This window comes from Tasmannia lanceolata, unplaced genomic scaffold (genome assembly GCF_043159265.1).
Source record: "Tasmannia lanceolata isolate RefF3 unplaced genomic scaffold, GAP_Taslan_0.1 ptg000019l, whole genome shotgun sequence".
Lineage (NCBI taxonomy): Eukaryota > Viridiplantae > Streptophyta > Magnoliopsida > Canellales > Winteraceae > Tasmannia > Tasmannia lanceolata.
Window position 1 is genome coordinate 5,499,861 of NW_027518696.1, and position 19,927 is coordinate 5,519,787.

The 19,927-nt window shown below is 40.0% G+C and overlaps 1 protein-coding gene across 1 annotated transcript; it reads left to right on the forward strand.

The window, feature by feature from the left end:
• The first annotated feature begins 1,317 nt into the window (after nucleotides 1-1,317).
• Nucleotides 1,318-17,907, forward strand: LOC143852835 (glyoxysomal fatty acid beta-oxidation multifunctional protein MFP-a-like). Its single transcript, XM_077362456.1, has 18 exons — nucleotides 1,318-1,708; nucleotides 3,631-3,702; nucleotides 3,790-3,855; nucleotides 3,967-4,023; nucleotides 4,122-4,189; nucleotides 4,285-4,366; nucleotides 8,595-8,650; nucleotides 8,889-9,191; nucleotides 9,278-9,364; nucleotides 10,377-10,551; nucleotides 15,548-15,669; nucleotides 15,762-15,925; nucleotides 16,004-16,258; nucleotides 16,428-16,549; nucleotides 16,698-16,819; nucleotides 17,170-17,318; nucleotides 17,415-17,553; nucleotides 17,651-17,907. The coding sequence occupies exons 1-18, from the start codon at nucleotides 1,606-1,608 to the stop codon at nucleotides 17,684-17,686; spliced, it is 2,178 nt and encodes a 725-aa protein (XP_077218571.1). The 5' UTR covers nucleotides 1,318-1,605; the 3' UTR covers nucleotides 17,687-17,907.
• Nucleotides 17,908-19,927: the final 2,020 nt, after the last annotated feature.

Sequence of the window (19,927 nt, forward strand, 5' to 3'; positions counted from 1 at the left end):
GAGAAAATGCCAGGATCAATTTCCCACACTAAGGTAGCAGTCAGATTCTATTATTGTCTATAATGAAAATTTTATTGAAATTATGTCACCAATGTTGTATGGCTTAAAATGTTGGGTCACCAAGAAGCAACATATGCATAAGATAAGCGTAGCGGAGATGTGAATGCTTAGATGGATGTGCAACCACACAAGGTTAGATGGTTTGAGCATATCCAATGTAGGCCTTTGATGCTTCAATGAAAAGAGGTGACTCGTGCCAAGTTGATGGAGTTAAAAAAGGTAGGGGCAGACTTAAAACAGCTTGGGTAAGAACAGTGAGGAAAGACTTGAGGGCTAGGAATATAATAGAGAACATGACCTTATAAATGATAAAATGGAAGAAATTGATTCATGTAGACGAACCCAAATAGTGTCGGGATTAGACTTGGTCAATTTGAGCTGGGTAGATCCTTTCATCTTCTTCATGAAAATTTTCTAAATGATTCATTAGCCGACCCCGACTTGTTTGGGACAAAGGCTTAGTTGAGTTGAGTTGAGTTTGAATTACTTTTTTTATTTTAATTTACTTTCATTCCGTTATAACGGAATCAGAATAGGATGCTGATTCTAATTCCTAACTTTGGCAATCCAAACGCAGTGTAACTGTTTGACCAGTGGCACTCACATATGGATCCAAAAGAAATTGGTAATGAGTGAAAATTACCAGAATCAGGAATTGGAATAGTATCCCAATCCGACTCTTATTCCTATTACCTTGGAAATAGAATGGGAAAAAAATAAAATTCAATAAAAAATTCATTCCAATCCGACGGAACCAAAATACCGCCTACTAGGGCAGGAAACAGAATTCAGCATTTCCCCCAAATTCCACCTGGTGACATTTCCGCACCTTCATTCCGCACCAAATGCTGGAATTGGAATAGGATACCAATTCAAACTCTTACTCCGGCAATCCAAAGGCACTCTAAGCTATGGCATCTCCATTGTAGGGCCCACCTAGAGCAATCCAAATCATGCTAATGTCATGCAAATTTTATCCTAATCACATGATAGCATAGTTTGCAAATCCATGCATCGGCACATCTCCTCTTATCCACTACCAATTCGTTGGAACAATTCAAACTTTAACTGCAAAAAGGGGCCCACCCAATTGCTGTTAGAATGGGGAAGATGTCATATCCCAACAACCATTGGACCGTTGAATCATTTGATAGATGATCGGTCATAAGATTAGTTGCGTGTTCTCTCCACACGACTCGCACGTGCAGCTGCAGATCATCGAAAGGGGTGAACCTCGAAAGCTTCGCCCTCATCCAAACATAGATTTTAACATCCCACAAAAATCTAAAATCCTAGTTGCTTCTCTGCATAAACACAAAACACAAGAGAAGGAAACTTACAAATCCCAACCCCTAAACCTGGCTTTCGAACAAACGTCTATGACGTAAACAGCAGACGTACTGGCTCACGAAATCCTATTTAATAATCTCAACCGCTTTTGATTTTCTTTTCATTACTAGTAACCTAGGAGCAATACCCGGATCTCACACAGAGAGAGAGAGAGAGAGAGAGAGAGAGAGAGAGAGAGAGAGAGAGAGATCAGAGATGGGTAGCAGCACAAAGGGAAGAACAGACATGGAAGTGGGAGCTGATGGTGTGGCTCTCATTACCATCACAAACCCTCCTGTCAATTCACTATCCTTTGATGGTAATTCCCTTTTCTCTAAATTGTGTGATTTCCAATTTCCTTTGATGTTTGGTCCTGGGTGATATTTTTTATGTAAGGGTTTTTGGGGTGAATTGGGTATCTATGTAGGAATTCGTTGTGTAATAGGGGGTTTTGATTTATTCATGATCGTATCTCTCGTTATGCCTGCTTTTGTGATTTTTATTAAGATCGATGGGCCAGTGCAAGCGACTTGCCCTGTTGGATGTCTATTTAGGTCTTTAAATTAAAACTTAAACAAAGGGAATCTGCCCAACTGTTTTATTTATTTGAAATTTGAATTATAGATCTTTATGCGACAATTTCAAAATATGCGAGCTTGTTACTGATGTGTTTTCGTGCTTCTTATGATTTTTTCATTCGTGATAAATAATTGCATCACTAATAAGATAACAGAAGTTCTGCACAAGAGGGGAAAAGATCACCAAATACCTAACTTCAATCTAACTATACTTTCCCTAGTTACCACATCTACTAACTCATTTTCCTCGTGCACGATATGATTAAAAAACACATCTGATCTTTTGTGAGCTACTCCCTATCTGCCCACTTTCGTCTTCAATGGCCAAGTGTTTGCCATCCGTAAGAGGGTGTACATACTCAGCGCTGGAAAAGGGAAGGAACTCCATTAGTTATTTTTTGGAATGAGTTAGAACATCAATAAATTGTATCAATTATTTTGAGATGCCTTTTGGAAGGAGGGTAACTGTAAGGTCGTATGCAGTAGGTGTGATAGTCCAGAAAAGGCCGTGGAAAATATTACGGGCTGGACAAAAAACCGTTTTCATGATTGGGCTTTCAATGGAGAACTTGGAAGAGAATTCCAATAAGAAGGGCAACGTTGGGTTAATTTAAAAAAGAAAACAAAGAAATGGGACATTGGGGGTCTGAGTTCTGAGAAATAAGACTACTGGTAAGATGAATGAGAATTCCATAATGAGGCTGCCTCATATTCAGTAAAAAATGATGGTAGAACTACCACAAAACAGGCATACAGACGGTATTTGGTTTATCTCCTCTTTAATGTTAATCTTCTTGATGCCATCCAGTGGCTTCCTGTTGGCTAGACTTTGAAGTCGCTCCCGATTCCATATCTCAAACTTATGTATCACAAATCTGAGCTTTTTGGCTTACCTTCACATCAACTGGACCTAAGGAATCAGCTTCTTTCCACCAACTGACAACCTTTTCCTCCATATTTGGTTCTTCAAGCCTTGCTAATTCGATCTGAAAGGGGGACTGACCCCACGTCTCCATCCGAGGATCCAAGGAGACCGGCAACAGTCAGAAATTGTCGCGACAAGAGCAATTTGGCAAACGTGAGGAACACGGACTGCCCAAATCATGCACAACAGAAAATGATCAAGCCTGTTTTTGCTTTGGTTCCTCGACAAGGTGTATCATGTCCTTATCAAGGGGAGATTATGACTATGAGATCTTGCTTGTTAATGAAATCAGAGAAAGCTGCCATTCTAGGATTAATTTGGCTTGGCTACAACCCTCTCTTTCCTCGATATATCTCATGACGTTGAAGTCTCCACCTAAACACCATGGATGCTGCCACAACGTTCTTATCTCATCAAGTGCTTCCCAAAACTGACTATGGTCAGCAGCGAAGTTCCGGCTTTTGACTCCGATTAGCAGCCAACACGAGTTATCATCAATTTTTTTAGCACTACCAAGACAGAATAACTTCCTCTATTTTCATCAACCAAGGAAAAAACTGCTCCATCGCAATCTACCAAAACACATTGCATTTTGGGTTTCTACTTAGGTTTAGACGAAGCATGTGTCCTGTTAAGGTTGGCCATGTAGGTTGTATATATCATTTATCAGATCTCTTTATCTCTTGCCTTTCTAACTTTTTTTTAAATGCTCAAAGGAAGCTTTGTTTCTTTTTCCAGTACTTTACAGCTTCAAGGAGAATTTTGAGCAAGCTTTGCGAAGAGACGATGTTAAAGCAATTGTTGTTACAGGTTAATGAAGTGATTTATAGCTTTTTCATTTTTGTCAGGGTAGGAGTCTTTAAGGCATAAGTCTTATTGCTTGAGTTAATTGGACAGGTTCGAGAGGCAAATTTTCTGGAGGTTTCGATATCATGTCCTTTGGTGGAATGCAAGGGGGGCAGAGTATGATTAGTATCTGTTGTGCCTTAAATCTTAATATATATTTTTTGAAATGGATAGGTTAAATCCTAATAATTAATTTAAAAAAAATAAAATCATATGTGCATCCCACAGGAGTGCCTCAAAAGCCTGGATACATATCAATAGACATTATTACTGACACATTTGAAGGTAAGGGTTTCCATCTTTGTTTTTCCACATTTGAGGTTTTGTGGTTAATTTTGGGCCTGATTTGTGTTTATCATTTCCATGGATATTTTACTTCATAGCTGGAAGAAAACCGTCAGTGGCTGCTATTGATGGCCTTGCTCTTGGCGGTGGACTAGAGGTTGCAATGGTATGTGTTGTGTTTTATTTCTGCCATGCTTTCATATTGATGTATGCTTGGGTTTCTGCTGCCTTTCTTTGACTTGGTTATTCTTACCTTGTAAGGCTTGCCATGCACGCATATCTACTTCTACTGCTCAACTAGGACTGCCAGAACTTCAACTTGGAATCATTCCTGGATTTGGAGGTATGGTTATGAAATATACAATGTGACATTGGAGTCTTATAGCATGACTCTGAGGTGGTTCTTGGACTGCTAATATAGGGTTAATATCCTGGATATTCTTTCATTTTGTTCGCTAGGAGAAGCGAAATTTACATGCTTTGTCTGTGCTTCAAATATAATATAGTATTTTTTTAATTTATGAAATTTACAGGTTTTCTATGAAATCAAACCCAAGCATTCTTTTTCTTAAATGTTGAGAAAGCTATTGTATATATTGAGTGAGCGAAGTTTATGTGAAAAGCATTTTATGAAATGAATCATCTCTGAATCTCTGCAATAACATATACTACAAGGCCTCTGTTTTTTTTATGGTTTGAATCATTGTTTCCTTTCATTTGATCCTTCTTTGGTAGCTGTAACATGAAGTTTTGTAAGTTGCATTGAGGACTTTGAACTTCTTTCCATTCCCTTCTCTCTTTCTCTTTCCCTTTCTCCTCCTCTTTTTCATTCTTCTTATTCTTCTTCAATGCTGTCTACAACACATTTCATGCAAGGTATTCAATTCTAGATGTCTAGTCAGCTGGGTGTTGAGTAAGTAGGACGTTGGCGAAGGATTGCAAGCACTCGGGAAATGGACGTTCTTAAAATTTTCTTTCTAACTTGGTGGATGATTAATGCTTCTTGGCTATTAGTTTTCATTCTAGGGATCAATGCTTGAAAGCTAATGATTTAGTGTTGTGCTTCTCTGGTGAAATTAAAGGCGGATGACATTGAGAGTAAAAATTTATTGCGTTAAGGATAGGGGCGTACAAGACATCCAGGTATCTCACCGATGATGGCTACACTAAGCTAAGCTTAACTGCACCCCGGGGTTGCCGAAGGTTACACAGTTAACGGAAAAGATGAGTAAAGATGGCGTGTGTATGTGCGCGCGCGCGAAGGCCTCAAACCAATTGAATGTTCAGGTATTTATAGCAGTTTTTAGGGAACTGCACCGCCCTATCGGGTCCCTTGATAATGTCTTGTTGCACGTCTCCTGTATCACTGCCTTGTTTCTCATGAATTGACAAAGTAATGATGTTTCCTGGGGCATCTGGCATTTCCCCACTCCCTCTTGTTTACGTGGCACACCCCTATTTAGTAGCGTCTCCTGCCTCGTCCTTGTGGTAAACCGCTCATATCTCTTTATCGTGTGTCTTTTCCTAAGATGGCAGAATAGTCCTTTGGGCTTGATCTGTTTTCTATCATTGGTCATTCATCGGCTGACTCCATTGCTGCTCGGATGGCATGTGGGAACGTATCAATGTCGACCCCCATCTGGTCATCTGGTAACTTTAGCAAGCCTCTTTCGATGTTATCTTGGATAACATTGCGGAAGACAACACAATTGTTAGTTGAATGTGATTTCCATATTCGCTTCTGATAATTCTCATCTATCTGTTTCTGCCTGTTTAATCAGGCGAGAATGAAAAGCCTTTCCAAACACGCCCTTAATGTCCCATTTACAAAGAAGATTAAACTAAAAAATTTCAAAAAAAAAAATGTGATTTCCGGTCGTGCCACTTGCAGAACCCAACCCTTTTCAACTCTTCGGCCGAGGGAAGCCTTTGGTCGGCAGCAAGTCGAATGAAATGAACAGCCAACATAAGATCAAAAATTTCGTTGACCTTCGTTCTATTAAACGAATAGAGGCGCTTAGAATCTGTTTTGCTGGGGTTAGCGAACATCCTGACTCTGTTTTGGCAGTGCTTGGCAGGTGAAAGGTCTGCTTCCTACCACTTCAGCCGGTGCAAGGTCATAGTTGGGGCCATTCATATAGCTACCGAAGGATGAATTCCTCAGGTCACACTCTTCTCTCGAGAGTCACTCATAACGATTGACTCGGGCTGACAACTTGTAGAGATCTTCAAACTCTCCGCCTTCGAACCTTTTTCGAAGCTCGACATTGAGGCCTTCTTGACCCAGCTTATCGAATTTCTCGAATTTCAGCTCGGGAAGCATAGCTAGTCATCGAATAGCTTGTCATCGGTTCCCGGCATTCTTGACCCGAGATATAAATTTCTCCGCTTTCCTGTCTAGATGTCGCCGTAGTCAAGAAAGGTCTGCCATCGACACTTCCGGTTGAGCCATAAAGAACTGAGAATGAAATTTCTCCTCCATTTCGGCACAACTATGAACTGAGTTTGGAGGGAGGCTGATGTACCTCGAGAGGCCAATCTGGCCAAGGAATTGCCGAATAACCTCAACTTAAGATAATCATTGGTTGACACTTTGTCACACTAGATGGTAAAGTGGCCAATGTACTCAACCGTAATTGGAATCCCTCTGCCGGGAAGAGGGTGAACTCAGAGATCTTGTAGCCCCTGGGGAATTTGTAATTATGGTCTACCCAATTTGGGTAGGGCTTTCTATAAGCCGGCTTGGCCATCCTTCGAGGGTAGACCTGTCCAACCTCCTCTTGAATGGCGTTTGCCACATTTTCCCGTTAGCCACAGGTGGCTCTCCATCCATCTGGAGGACGCGAACCATGCTGTATTTGCTCTCCCATGGGGGCAATCAGTTGGTCTAAGTTCTCATTGATTTTGGTGGGCTGTTGTTCGTGCCTAATCTTGGCCTGCTCCTGGCAGACAATAGCCTTGAAGAGTTCAATGCGGATTATCAAGTTTTGAAACCCGTAGTGAATTGACTCTCAACTGGGCCAAGCCATCCACGTGGGCGACTTGAGCATCAGAAGCTGGTGCATACTGCACCTCATAGTTCATTGACTCCTCGCCGAGCAGATTGTCCGTGGCATCTAGTGCCTCAGCCTGGTCGCTTGGGGCTTTCATTCTTGGCATGTTGACGGGGACTGCCTTTTCACTGGGTCCCACTGGGCGGGCCGCTCGTTGTTTGGAGACAGATGCCTCACCCACTCGATGAGTGGGGACAAATGCCAATCCCAAGCACCTTAGCCTATGGTGTTCATTCGCGGGCGTGCCAGAACCGTCGAGGTTCAATAAAATCGGCCAATTGTGACCCAAAGCACCTAACTAACCATTTGATTGTTCACAATCGAGGCTTGTTGGCCGTCGATTCGATCAATCGTCCTATGGAGGTCTGGGTTCATCTGTATGGTGCTATGGGTCTCCTCTGTCTCCAACCATTTTAACAAAGGGAGTGAAGAGGCAGGTTGTGGTGGTAGTGATTGGCCGGTGGCCGAAGTGCGATTCTATTAGGTGAAGATAATGACCACATCGACGAAAGAGAGAAAGCAACAAAAGGGATTTATTGCATTAATGATAGTGGCATACAAGACATGATATCCTGTGCTAAGGTTACACTAAGCTCAGCTAAACTACGCCCCGGGATTGCCGACGGTTATAAAGATAAAGTAAAAGATTAGTAGAGATGATGTGTGTCTGGCGAAGGCCCCGGACCAATCGAAGGTTCTGGTATTTATAGCATTTTCTGCGGAGAGGCACTGCCCTTTGGGTATCCTCAGATTATCTCATAGCACGTCTCTCAGATTGCCACCTTGTTTATCGTAAAGTAAGGAATTATGTGTGGCGCACAGTGCTTCCCTACTCCCTCTTGCCTACGTGGCGGCCCCTATTCAGAAGCTTCTCCTGCCTCGTCCTTATGGTTAACCCATTCACTTCATGTTTTTTCGCCTTGAACCTTGGATCAACTCTACACCGGGCACGATACTGACCTCTAGATCTTCATCGAATATCCCCCCACACAACACGACGTTGATGTTTCAACGGTTAGAAAGACAGCAATCAAATAACTTCAAACAGGTGAGACTGATGTGGGAATGTCACTGGAAATTTAGACTTTGGAAGAAAAGCGATACGAGGTCGATTTTTTTTTAATAATAAAATGAAGAAAAGATCTGATGCTGCTTGAGCAACAAACATCATATTAACGCTTTTACCTTTGCATGGTCCAATGCAATGATCAAGTTGGAGGCCCGTGGTTGACTCTTATATTCTGAAGTTTTGGAACCAAATTTGAGTCAGAATGAATTGACTATCATTCAACTGCGAAATGATATTTATAAAACTTATATAACTTCATTTGCCATGCTAACCTAATGAACTGAATATTGTCATACTGTGAAATTGATAACAAGCAATTCCTGCATTATCATCTTTAACAAAAATTTCTGAATGTTTTTGTTGTTCATGCACTAGGGATTAATGAAACTTGTTTTTTCTACTTTGTTGTTCTTCCTCCTTAGATATCTGACCCTCATGACTTGTTTCAGGAACACAGCGTCTACCCCGCCTCGTTGGCCTTTCTAAGGCTCTTGAAATGATGCTGGTATGCTGTCATTACCAGCTTCTTCATGAAAATTTTCTAAAGGATTCATTAGCAGACCCCAACTAGTTTGGGACAAAGGCTTAGTTGAGTTGAGTTGAGTTGTACACACACACACACACACTCACACACACACACACACACACACACACACAAACACTTTTCTGTTACTAAATACTTATTTATTTTTTTTCAAGTCAAAAATAATTTCTGACACCTTCACTCTTCTCTGTCTGAACAGATGTCAAAGTCAATCAAAGGGGAGGAAGCTCATGCCTTGGGTCTTGTGGATGCCATAGCCTCACCGAATGAATTGGTAATGACAGCTCGCCGTTGGGCTCTGGATATTGCAGAGAGTAGAAGACCATGGGTTCTTAGTCTTTTCAGGAGTGACAAGTTAGAGCCTCTTGGGGAGGCTAGGGAAATACTCAAGTTTGCAAGAGCTCAAGCCAGAAAACAAGCTGCTAATCTCCAGCACCCATTTTTTTGCATTGATGCCATTGAGGAGGGCATTGTTTCCGGCTCCCGTTCGGGACTTCACAAGGTACATTTAACTTCAGATTTCCCTTGCAAGATAGAGTCAGTATTTAAGCCTTTGCAGACTGTATGATGCCACATCTGGCCTTGTAGGAGATGGAGGGTTTTAACAAAGCTGTAAACTCTGAAACCTGCAAGAGCTTGGTCCACATCTTCCTCGCACAACGTGCAACCTCAAAGGTAAAAAAATATTGTAATTTCTACTATATTTATGCATTAGTGTGGCTTTGTTCTTGCATGTGTGCTTGGGCATTTCCTTGCTCTTGACTTCTTCTGCATGTTGTATGCATGTGTATGCACATGTTTCGCATGAAAATGGGTGTCACCGTGAACTAAGGAATTGATATCATCAACTATCCTTTTAACTTTTGTCAATCAAATTACTAACTGTGTGAACAGACATTTGGAATTGGGTACTCTACCTTTTTTTTATGTCTTTGAGATGTAGAAAGGGCTTGAGAAATCAAGTGTTTCCTCAATTTTTCTTGAAAGACATGAACTGTCTGTAGTGTACTAATAAATGAGTTTGTATATCGTGGATGCCTATGCATGCACTGCTGCAAAAAAGAAAAAAAAAAAGAAAAAAGTGGGACTGGGTGATCATGCATTTGTTGGGGCCCGATGTAGTTAGGCCGGGCCCCAAAAATATTCTCCATAGGATGATCCCAACACTGATTTGTGGAGGTTTCTAATACTGTTCCGCCCATTTTAAACCTTCGCAAATTGGAGGGTTAGGATCATCCTATAGAGAGGGTTTTTGGGGCATGACCTATCTATGTTTGGGCCCAACAAATGAACGGGTTAGATCACCAATACTGTGGGCCCACTATATTTGTTTACTGCACGTGCATTCCCCTTCATTCACCATACAAAAACTCGAAATAAATATAAGAAACCACCTTTTCAAGGTAGCTCTCCTTTCAAATAGTTATGTTGTTTCTTTCTTGGCCTGCCAATCTCTTTAAGGTAGCTCTCCCTTTCATTATGCTAGTGCTTTCTAATTTTATATTTTATATTTTTATTTTTTGCTTTGTCATTTTTTTTTGAAAAGGTGATTTTTACTGTCATTATCATAATTAAACTACTACTATCACACACACATATTTTGTGCAGACATAGATAGCACTTACTCATCAAGTCATCATTCACTGATACAATTATTTTATTTACTTGTCTCTCGTATGAACAACAGGTTCCTGGGATCTCTAACCTGGGTTTGGTGCCGAGAAGAATAACTAAAGTTGCTATTCTTGGAGGAGGATTAATGGGTTCAGGAATAGCAACTTCATTGATAATGAGTAATTTTCCCGTGATCCTAAAAGAAGTAAATGAAAAATTCCTAGAGGCAGGGATTGGAAGAGTCAAAGGTGAGCATCATATTAAACTTGCACCCTGGTTATTTCATAAATGCATATATGATTTATTTTGTTTTATTGTTTTACTATTTTTAATGAATAAACGAAATGGAATTACAAGACGGAAGGGATTGTTCAATGCAGAAATCAGGAACAAAAGAACTTAAGAACCTGCTTAATAATTGCTTCACATCGCAACTGTTAGAAATAAAGGAGAGAAGAGATTAAAAGCATGGATGGAAAGGAGAGGAGTTTTTCTTTGGTTGTATTCTATCATCATTACACTAGTACGCTCAAACCTATCTAAATTGAATTACATTGACCGTCATAAAATGTTAGAAAGGGGCTCATAAACTTCATAAATATATTTCTTACAATAACATGACCAAGAGCACCTTTAAGCAAGGTTCAAAAACTCAGTATCTGTCAACGTATCTGTCAGAGGCCAAGACGATACGCATCGGTCTTATCAATGATGAACTTGTGACTCTGCCGATACAAATTCTCATAGTTGAAAAAACAAAGCGACATGCAATGTTTTGACCATATTTTTATTGATTTATGGCCCATTTACCTCAATTAAAACTATGATTTGATAATTTTAATATGGTTTATTAGATGCTATGCTGGTGAGCGTATCAGTTGCCTTTCTGTTTGCTGATGTGCCAATTTTTTTATGATGCCACTTGAACTAAAATTATAGAAATAATTCTTTAATTAAAGACTGATGATAAAAACAATAAAAATAGGTGAAACACTATGATAATTGCACAAGTACTAACAAGTCCTAAAATGTTTAAAAAAATAGTCTAATATAAACAAGATAAGGCTACGCATGGATTTAGGTCAAAATCTCTAAAATATCAAACACGAAATGTAGTTAATTATTAAAAATTTAAAATATGAAAAAAATACGAAATTGTGGGGTCTGGAGAGGGCTAGATGTACGCAGCCTTACCACTGCTTTGCAGAGAGGCTGTTTTCGTGACTTGAACCCGTGACCACCAGGTTACAATGGAGCAATGGAGCAACCTTACCGTTGCTCCAAGGCTCGCCCTCTACAATGTAAATCTAACTATATTACAATCAGAAAATAAAATGTAAATCTAACTATATAACAATAAGAAAATAACACATTTTAAATAGGGATTTGCTAGCGTCCATCGCAGAAGGCATTTCACAGATGGTCTGTTGCATGTGAGAGTACCCACCAAGGCTCACTTTTCAGCAGATTTTGTCTTGATTCATGAGGTGGATGCTCTCACATGCAACAGATCATCCACGAAATGCCTTCTACGATGGACGCTAGCAACTCCCTTTTAAATAAAATAAAATAAAATTAAAATTAAAATAATTAAAAATAAGCCAATAAATAAAATGACAAAAACAAAAACCATACATAACTTGACAGGTCTACTCCATTCAAGAATGGGTGCCACCTTCTCTTAAGTTTCTAAAGTTAAACTTTGATGGCTCTCTAGTATGGTTAACCCCAGTCCGGGTGGTATCAGGAGCATCCTAAGATATTCACGGGGAGATGTCATTTGGGCCTTTTCAAGTCCTATTGGGATAGTAGATGCTAGCGAGGCGTAGGTTCGGCCTGTATTCGAGGGGATTAAACACTTGGAGAAAGATTGCCTTGACAGGGTGGTAGTGGAAGGTGTTTGCCTCAATATAATTCCGTGGCTTAGAGGCTCTAGGGTATCCCCTTGGAGATTTGTGCAGTTCTTTGATAAGATTCAAGATCGAGTAGGAGGATCATCAATCATATTCTTTTTTTTTTTTTGAAGAAGGCAACATAATATGTATATATAGATGAATAATCAGAACCGAGATGGTCCTGAAGGAACAAAGAGAAAAGAAAATGGCTATACAAGAATTCAAGGGGGGAGATAGTCAAAGCACTCCAACTCGGCCCGAGAAACACCGCTCTTAGCCAGGGAGTCGGCTGCCACATTGGCTGATCTCCGGACATGCTGAAAGACCATGGAGAAGCCCTTAGCTCTATCCTCTATTTCCTCAAAGAAAGGCAGAAGTCGCCATGGGGGAGAAGCGGCTCCCGAAAGCCAACGAATAACATTTATGGAGTCGCCTTCGACTATCAGTCTGTCGCACTCCAAGCAAGGCATGGAGAGAATCCCGCTGTGAACGGCTCTAACCTCCGCCTCAGTCGAGTCTGCAAATCCAATAGGCCCCGAATAGGCCCAAATGACTTCCTCTTTGTGATTCCGACATAACCCCCCCACTCCTGCCGCTCCTGGATTGCCGATAGAAGAACCGTCAAAATTGAGCTTCAGGGACCCCGGCGGAGGGGGAGACCAGGAGGATCGAATTTTCACTGAGGTAACTGATTCCATACAGATGGTTGGCCACCCTTCCCAGAGGGCATAAGATCGGCTAACAGTATAGCGGATAGATTAGCAAGGGAAAGTGTAGGGAAGCAGGAATTGGAGATGTTTGACTTTCTCCCCCCTTGATCTTTTGTTTTGCTATTGTATCTTCTTTTCTGTCTACGCTCTGGTTATTTTTGTACTACTTTGGGTTGACCATCTCGGTCTTCCTTTTTCTTTTGAATGAAAGCTTGTAACCATTAAAAAAAAATGTAGAAAAGATTCATAAAATACAATACACATAAATTTATCATTTAAAAATATGAAATATTACGAAAAAATTGAAAATTTAAAAAAGATAGAAAACAATATAAGACCCATAAATAACACCCAAATCTTTTCAAATCTTGTTGCAAACAGGCTTGTCAAATGAATCATGCATTATTTTGATGCATGACAGCTAATCCATAAATAAAAAGAGAGAAAATACGGATTTTAGCTCAAATGAAAATTCTCAAAATTTTGTGAATCCAACTTTGATCCATTGATTTGCGCAGAGAATCATATTTTTCGTGATTGAATTTAGTAGATCGATATTGATTTAGGCCATAGAACCTTAAATCAAGCAAAACCCCTTAACCCCTTTGAAGATGGCAAAAAAGAAAGAGTAAATGAAGTTCGAGGTATTTGCATGAACATGACATAATATTGACCTTGTATTGACCTCATATCAGTTGTATCGGCCATATCATTCAATACAACTTGCGTATTGTTCATATTAGTCGATATTTTCAAATCGTATCAGACCTTGCCTATATGAACACATATACGTGTCATCCGATATTTCAAACCATGCCTCTAATCAACCAACAAAATCCCAATTTCATCTATATAATGCTTTGCCAAATCTATCGCCCTGACCTCTTCTTCAAGGGCCAAGCATTTGCATTACTTGAATCCCCTTCACTGCCAATCTTCCCCCATAGGTTCTTATTCAAAATCCTTAAACGTTCTAAGAAAGCTTTACTTGTCACCTCATTAGTCTTTAATTTGAGTCAACTGCTCTCCTATGGATCCAAAACACACCACCTAAACTGGCTGGTCCAAGTCACCAAGAAAACTCTCATCAAAGTTAAGGTCAAGTGCATTCATTCATTGTTCTTCCTTGCCTTACTTGAGCTATCACCTTTCTACCATCATTTTTTGATGACTTCCCTCCATTTTTTATGCAGATCTTGTTCTATAATTCCTTTTAAGTCCATATTAACCAATGCCCCAATGAATAATTCTGAAATTAATCCTTCGACAATCTTCCAAGTAGGAGCCGACTTCTAATTAAGAATCCTCTCATACATCTCCTTCCATTTCTCTCATGAAATGGCATGGGGACGTATTCTCGGAAGAATGTGATTGCTCCTTGATTCCAAAAGGACCTTATAGCCTAATGCAATAAACAAAACCTCCTGCTGTGAATATGAAAAATTCAAGCTAGTAACAATTGAAAACAAGAATAAAATCAATAAAAACTAACTAGAGCTGTTGGTACTTGGTACAGCACTTGAAGAAAAATCGAGGTTTGTGTACTGTAACAGTAATAGTGATCTGAAGGGTAAAAGGTGCCTCTGACATATGAAATCCACTATCTTATAGAGGCTCGGACTCTCGCTTTCTAATCTTACCCTAACTACTACTCTTAGACCACTTTCCTATTCCCAAACAACTTTAAACTCAAATCACAACACATATGGTAACCTAAATTGCGATAATTTACTGATTAAGAACCAGTGAACCACGGATCTCCCTAAACTTGACTTTCTAAAACCCAGTCTGGAATGTTCTAAAATTTTGGGAAGCGTAAAATAATTGTGTATACAATTAACCATCCTCTCCCATTTTCAAGACAAACAGACCATGTTGTGCACCCTGCTGACATCAGCATGAGTGATGCCTTCATCGATTGGGTTTGTTTGTATCCCCTTTTCTGACTCTTCTTGTTGCTCCATTTTGGTTGAGCTTCTTTGGAGAAACGAGGCATGTAGGCCCACTTGATTTGCATCATACCGTCCCAATTGAAGCAAATCGTCCTCAAGTTTCAATCATGAAGCACACACATATCAGCTTACTCCAACATTGCAGAAATTCGAATGCTTGTGAATTCTTTGAAATGTACTGTGGAAAGTCCTTCCATTCAATCACATACTTGGAGTAGAGTTTCATACCTTTTTACAAGCTGTGCATCTCTAATATCGTAAGTTTTTTCTATGATTTTTGTACAATAACATATCTTCCCGTCAAAATTTGTCCTAGTGCCTAAGTTATTATGATCAAAAGCTCTATTCCATGAAGAATTTTGATCTATGGCTTTGATATCTCTAACCTTGAATATCCACATGTTGTTTGTGAAATCTTCATTACTTTCATCAAATTTTACCTCTTGCAAATATTCTTCTACGGTCTTGAATAGGGAGATTCAATCAAGGACACTTGATTATCCATGCCAACACTTCCTTGTCTATCATGTACCAAGCAATATAAACCACCTCTAATTTACTCAATACTACCTGAAGACAAGTACTTTCCTCCAATTTAACACCTTTTTATTTTGAATCCTTTTAGACTGTAGCACCTTTTTCTGTTATGTGGTAGGGAATTCTTATTTGCATGCAATGTGTTTCCAGCCAACTTGCAAAGTCGTGTAAAGAAAGGAAAAATGACTCAAGAGAAGTTTGAGAGAACTCTCTCTCTTCTTAAGGGCGTTCTCGACTATGAAGATTTTAAAGATGTGGACATGGTGATAGAGGTGAGCTTAGCTTATTTTGATTTGTCATTCTTATCTTCCTTTCTCTATTGATTTATCCTTACCGTAGTTTGGAAACTCGTGTATTCGAACAGGCTGTTATTGAGAATGTATCTTTAAAGCAACAAATTTTTGCTGATCTTGAAAAGTATTGCCCACCCCATTGCATTCTTGCCAGTAATACTTCTACCATTGACTTGAATTTGATTGGAGAAAGAACCAAGTCTCATGACCGAATTGTTGGGGCACATTTCTTCAGGTAAAGCATACTTTCAGAACAGTTCTATAGATTGGTTTTTCTTCTTTTATAGCCAACTGATGAATTTTTCTTCTTTAGTCCTGCTCACGTCATGCCACTCCTGGAAATAGTTCGTACTAAAAAGACATCTCCTCAAGTGATTGTTGACTTACTAGATGCCACAAAGAAGATCCGTAAAACCCCTGTTGTGGTTGGGAACTGCACCGGTTTTGCTGTAAACCGGATGTTCTTTCCTTATTCACAATCTGCATTCTTATTTGTTGATCATGGTTTAGATATTTATCAGATTGATCGTGCAATTACCAAATTCGGAATGCCAATGGGCCCATTCAGGTAATTAAGTCACGACTTTTCTGGACTTGTGATTTCCCTTTGCTTGCCAGAAATCATTCCCTCCCCACATTTTGAAGATAAGTTCAGGTCCTTAAGTCAATGGAATTGCAGTGTTTTTGTATCAGTTACATACTAACTCAATCTCTCTGATCTTTCCTTAATTATCCAGAATGATTGATCTGGTTGGTTTTGGGGTAGCGATGGCTACGGGTATACAGTTTGTTGAAAACTTCCCTGAAAGAATCTACAAATCGCCACTGATATCCATCATGGCTGAGGATAAGAGGACAGGTGACGACGAATTTGTGTTTGTGCTCATTTAACTGAACTACTTTTTACAATTCCCATTTCTTATTGCTCATGCTGTATCTTTGTATTATTTCAGCTAGGATGTATTCACCATTAATTCTACAGTTCGTTTTTATGTCACGTCTATCAGGTGAAGCTGCTCGGAAGGGTTTTTACATGTACGATAATAAGCGAAAGGCTAGTCCAGACCCTGATTTAAAGAAATACGTTGAAAAGTCTAGGAGCATTGTTGGTGTGACTGCTGATCCCAAGGTCTCTCCCCCCCCCCCCCCCCCCCCCCCTCTTTTCTCTCTGTTTGTGTATTTATGTGTGCTTGCGTGCACCTGTTTGATTCTATGCTTTCATATTCAAGCTTAGAATGTGATCCTGCAACTCAATAATCTCTGTTAATAATTTCAGTGTAGTTATCTCTTTGAACTTAGCCATGGCAATGCCCTTTCCATTTCAGAACTCAAAACCACATCTGTTTTTTGGGTCTCTTTACTAAGATCCTGCCTGTGTCTGAAATTCTTACTGTTTTATATTCCGAGATTCGGAACCATTTTGAGGGTCTGCATTTCAGAAAGTTGTATTGATTTGTCTACGATACGTATTGCATGCAGCTAATGAAGATATCTGATAAGGATATTGTGGAGATGATATTTTTCCCAGTTGTGAATGAAGCATGCCGTGTACTTGCTGAGGGAATTGCAGTGAAGTCATCAGACCTTGACATTGCCTCCGTTATGGGCTTCGGATTCCCAGCATACAGGTCCTCTGATTTTCCTTAATGGTAGAACTACTCTTTTGCTGCCAAAACTATGTAGAACTATCACTCTTTAACCTGCTAGCATTTCTTTGTGATCAGAGGGGGTGTTATGTTTTGGGCTGATTCCTTCGGATCCAGTTACATCTATTCGAGACTGGACGCATGGTCAAAGGCATATGGAGATTTCTTTAAGCCTTGTGCCTACTTGGCAGAAAGAGCTGCCAAAGGGGCTTCTCTGGTGAGAAAATACTGTTCTTATGTGGGTTTTCAGCTTAATACTTTATAGAATCTGCTTGCTGATTTGAGTGAACTCATGACATCTAAAACCCATGCAGAGTGCCCCAGCGGAGCCGGTCAAGTCCCGTCTGTAGAACCATATCACAGTCTTCTCCCTTGTGCTTACCCAATCTCAGGTAAATCTAAGTTAAGGCTGTAGACCGAAATTATTTAAATAAGACGCTGTGGAGCATCTTGAATCGAGGCAGTGTTAGTTTTAGTAGCGGCTGATGAGCTTGTTGATGGTGATCTTCTATGGACATAAAAATGTCATCAGGATTCAGCTGATAGAGTAATAAAGCTTGAGATTCGGTTACATTCCTGCAAGTTCCTTGTTAGTATCTTAGTTGTTTTCTGTCATCTAAAGCTTCTATCAAATCTATATGAAGAGAAGGCATCTGTTGCAGAGCTGCTACTTGTTTAAGTGTTGGGTTGGTGATACAAAATCACCGGTTCTATTTCATTCTTGGAGTGGGTCCCATTTAATCAAATGGACTTCTGCACATTGAATGTGAGCCTTGACATTTTTTGTTAGGTAAATGATAAATTCGCCCCTTTTCTTTAAATGGGACAGCCAGCTGCGGTGTACTTGGCAATCATGTCCGTTGAATCCTCGCTATGCGAAGTATATCAGCCATCTGCAGCTGGCTGTCCCTTTTCTTTAAATGGGACAGCCAGCTGCAGGTAAAAAAAATATAAGAGGGGCGGATCCCCCTTTTTGTTAATGTCAAACAACAAATTACTCCAAAACCTTAAGGCGTCGGAGGAGTTATTTAAACTTTTTTATACTTTTAACACTTCCCTACACATGGCACATGTGGGCCCTCTTTTGGGTTGGCCATTATATTTGGATTTTTAATATAGAGAGTTTTAAACCAGGACCTTTGCTTTTTGCTCTGATGCCATGCCAAATAACCTATGATGCCACTAGCTTAAGCTGGAGTAATAACCATATGTCAACTGTCTATCTCAATCCCATCTGTTGTTATAACTTATAAGTTTATAACCCTGATGATCCATTTTACTGACGTGCTTCATCGCTACTTTTGACTTTGGGGCGGCGTGGTTAGCTGTATCACGGTCCAGATTTTTCAAAGCAGGGCCCACATGTAGGCCATGTTTGTAAGAATTAATTTTTTTTCAGGGAATATTAGTTTGCCAAGTGACATGAGAGGTAGGCAGAAAGAATGAGAGAGGGAGAGAATTCAGGTGGCAGCATAGTGAGGAGGCTGGAAAATAGGAAAAATAAAACTCTATTTTGAATTTATTTTTCCTATAATTCAGCCACTTCTCAGTTCTCACACGGTACTCCTAAGTCCTAACTCATTCCCTCTCCCACCCTCGGCTACATGTCCCTCTCTCTTACCACTGGATAAACTCCTATATTCCATGGAAAATTTTTCCACGTCTGCCGAACAGGGCCGTACAGTAGTTTGGCAGAGGCCTTTCTTCAGTCACATTTTTCTTAACCTTTTCAGTCCCCTACCACCAGCTTTTGCAAGAGTTGGGTCGGCATTCAACTCTCTCTCTATCTCTATCTGCTTTTTAAACGCTACAGTCCATATCCAATGCCATCTCTTTCAACTTTCAGGCAGAAGGAATCTCCACACAGCTTTTTAATAGATGTTGCTACGAGTTACAAAAAATTCAGGCGTTTCTGTCTCTTTTGATCCTACCCACACATGGACTAACTTCTTCTAAAAATAATAAGATAATGATACAATCTACCCAACAATGAGATCCGACTCAACTTTACATCCAACTCTAATTAATTAGGACTCTCACAATTTCTGAAGATAGACTTGGGTGGCTTGGATGGCCCCACAAGTTTAGTCACCGATTGAATTAATTCCAACATTATCATCATCTTTGTTGGAGTAAATTGATCTTGCAATCGACGTACCAGATTGTGCCACCCGACTGCTAATCTGCAACGGGTGGCAACTCTTGCATTCCGCCAAATGTCGAGTATGATAACAAAACATACTAAGCAACATGGGCGGGGAGATGGACTATATCAGTGAATCTCCAAGTTACATAACACCTATAATTTGAGCTACCAAATTGATGGATCTTAACACTTAGCCGTTTTTAAAAGATTGCCCCGATTGGAATCATCTTAACCGGTCGTTGCATGTCTGACCCATTTGACCACGTGTTCCATCAAAGAGGTGACCCATCCATCGCTTAAAAACAGTAGGCAAGACAAAAAAGAGATGGGCACAAAAGAGGGAAATAATGGAAAAGAAAGCGGTCCAAATTCAGCCCTCTGATGAAGTACCTAGCTGCATTCGTGGCAGGCATCCAACGGTCTAGATCCCTGGCTGACAATAGTG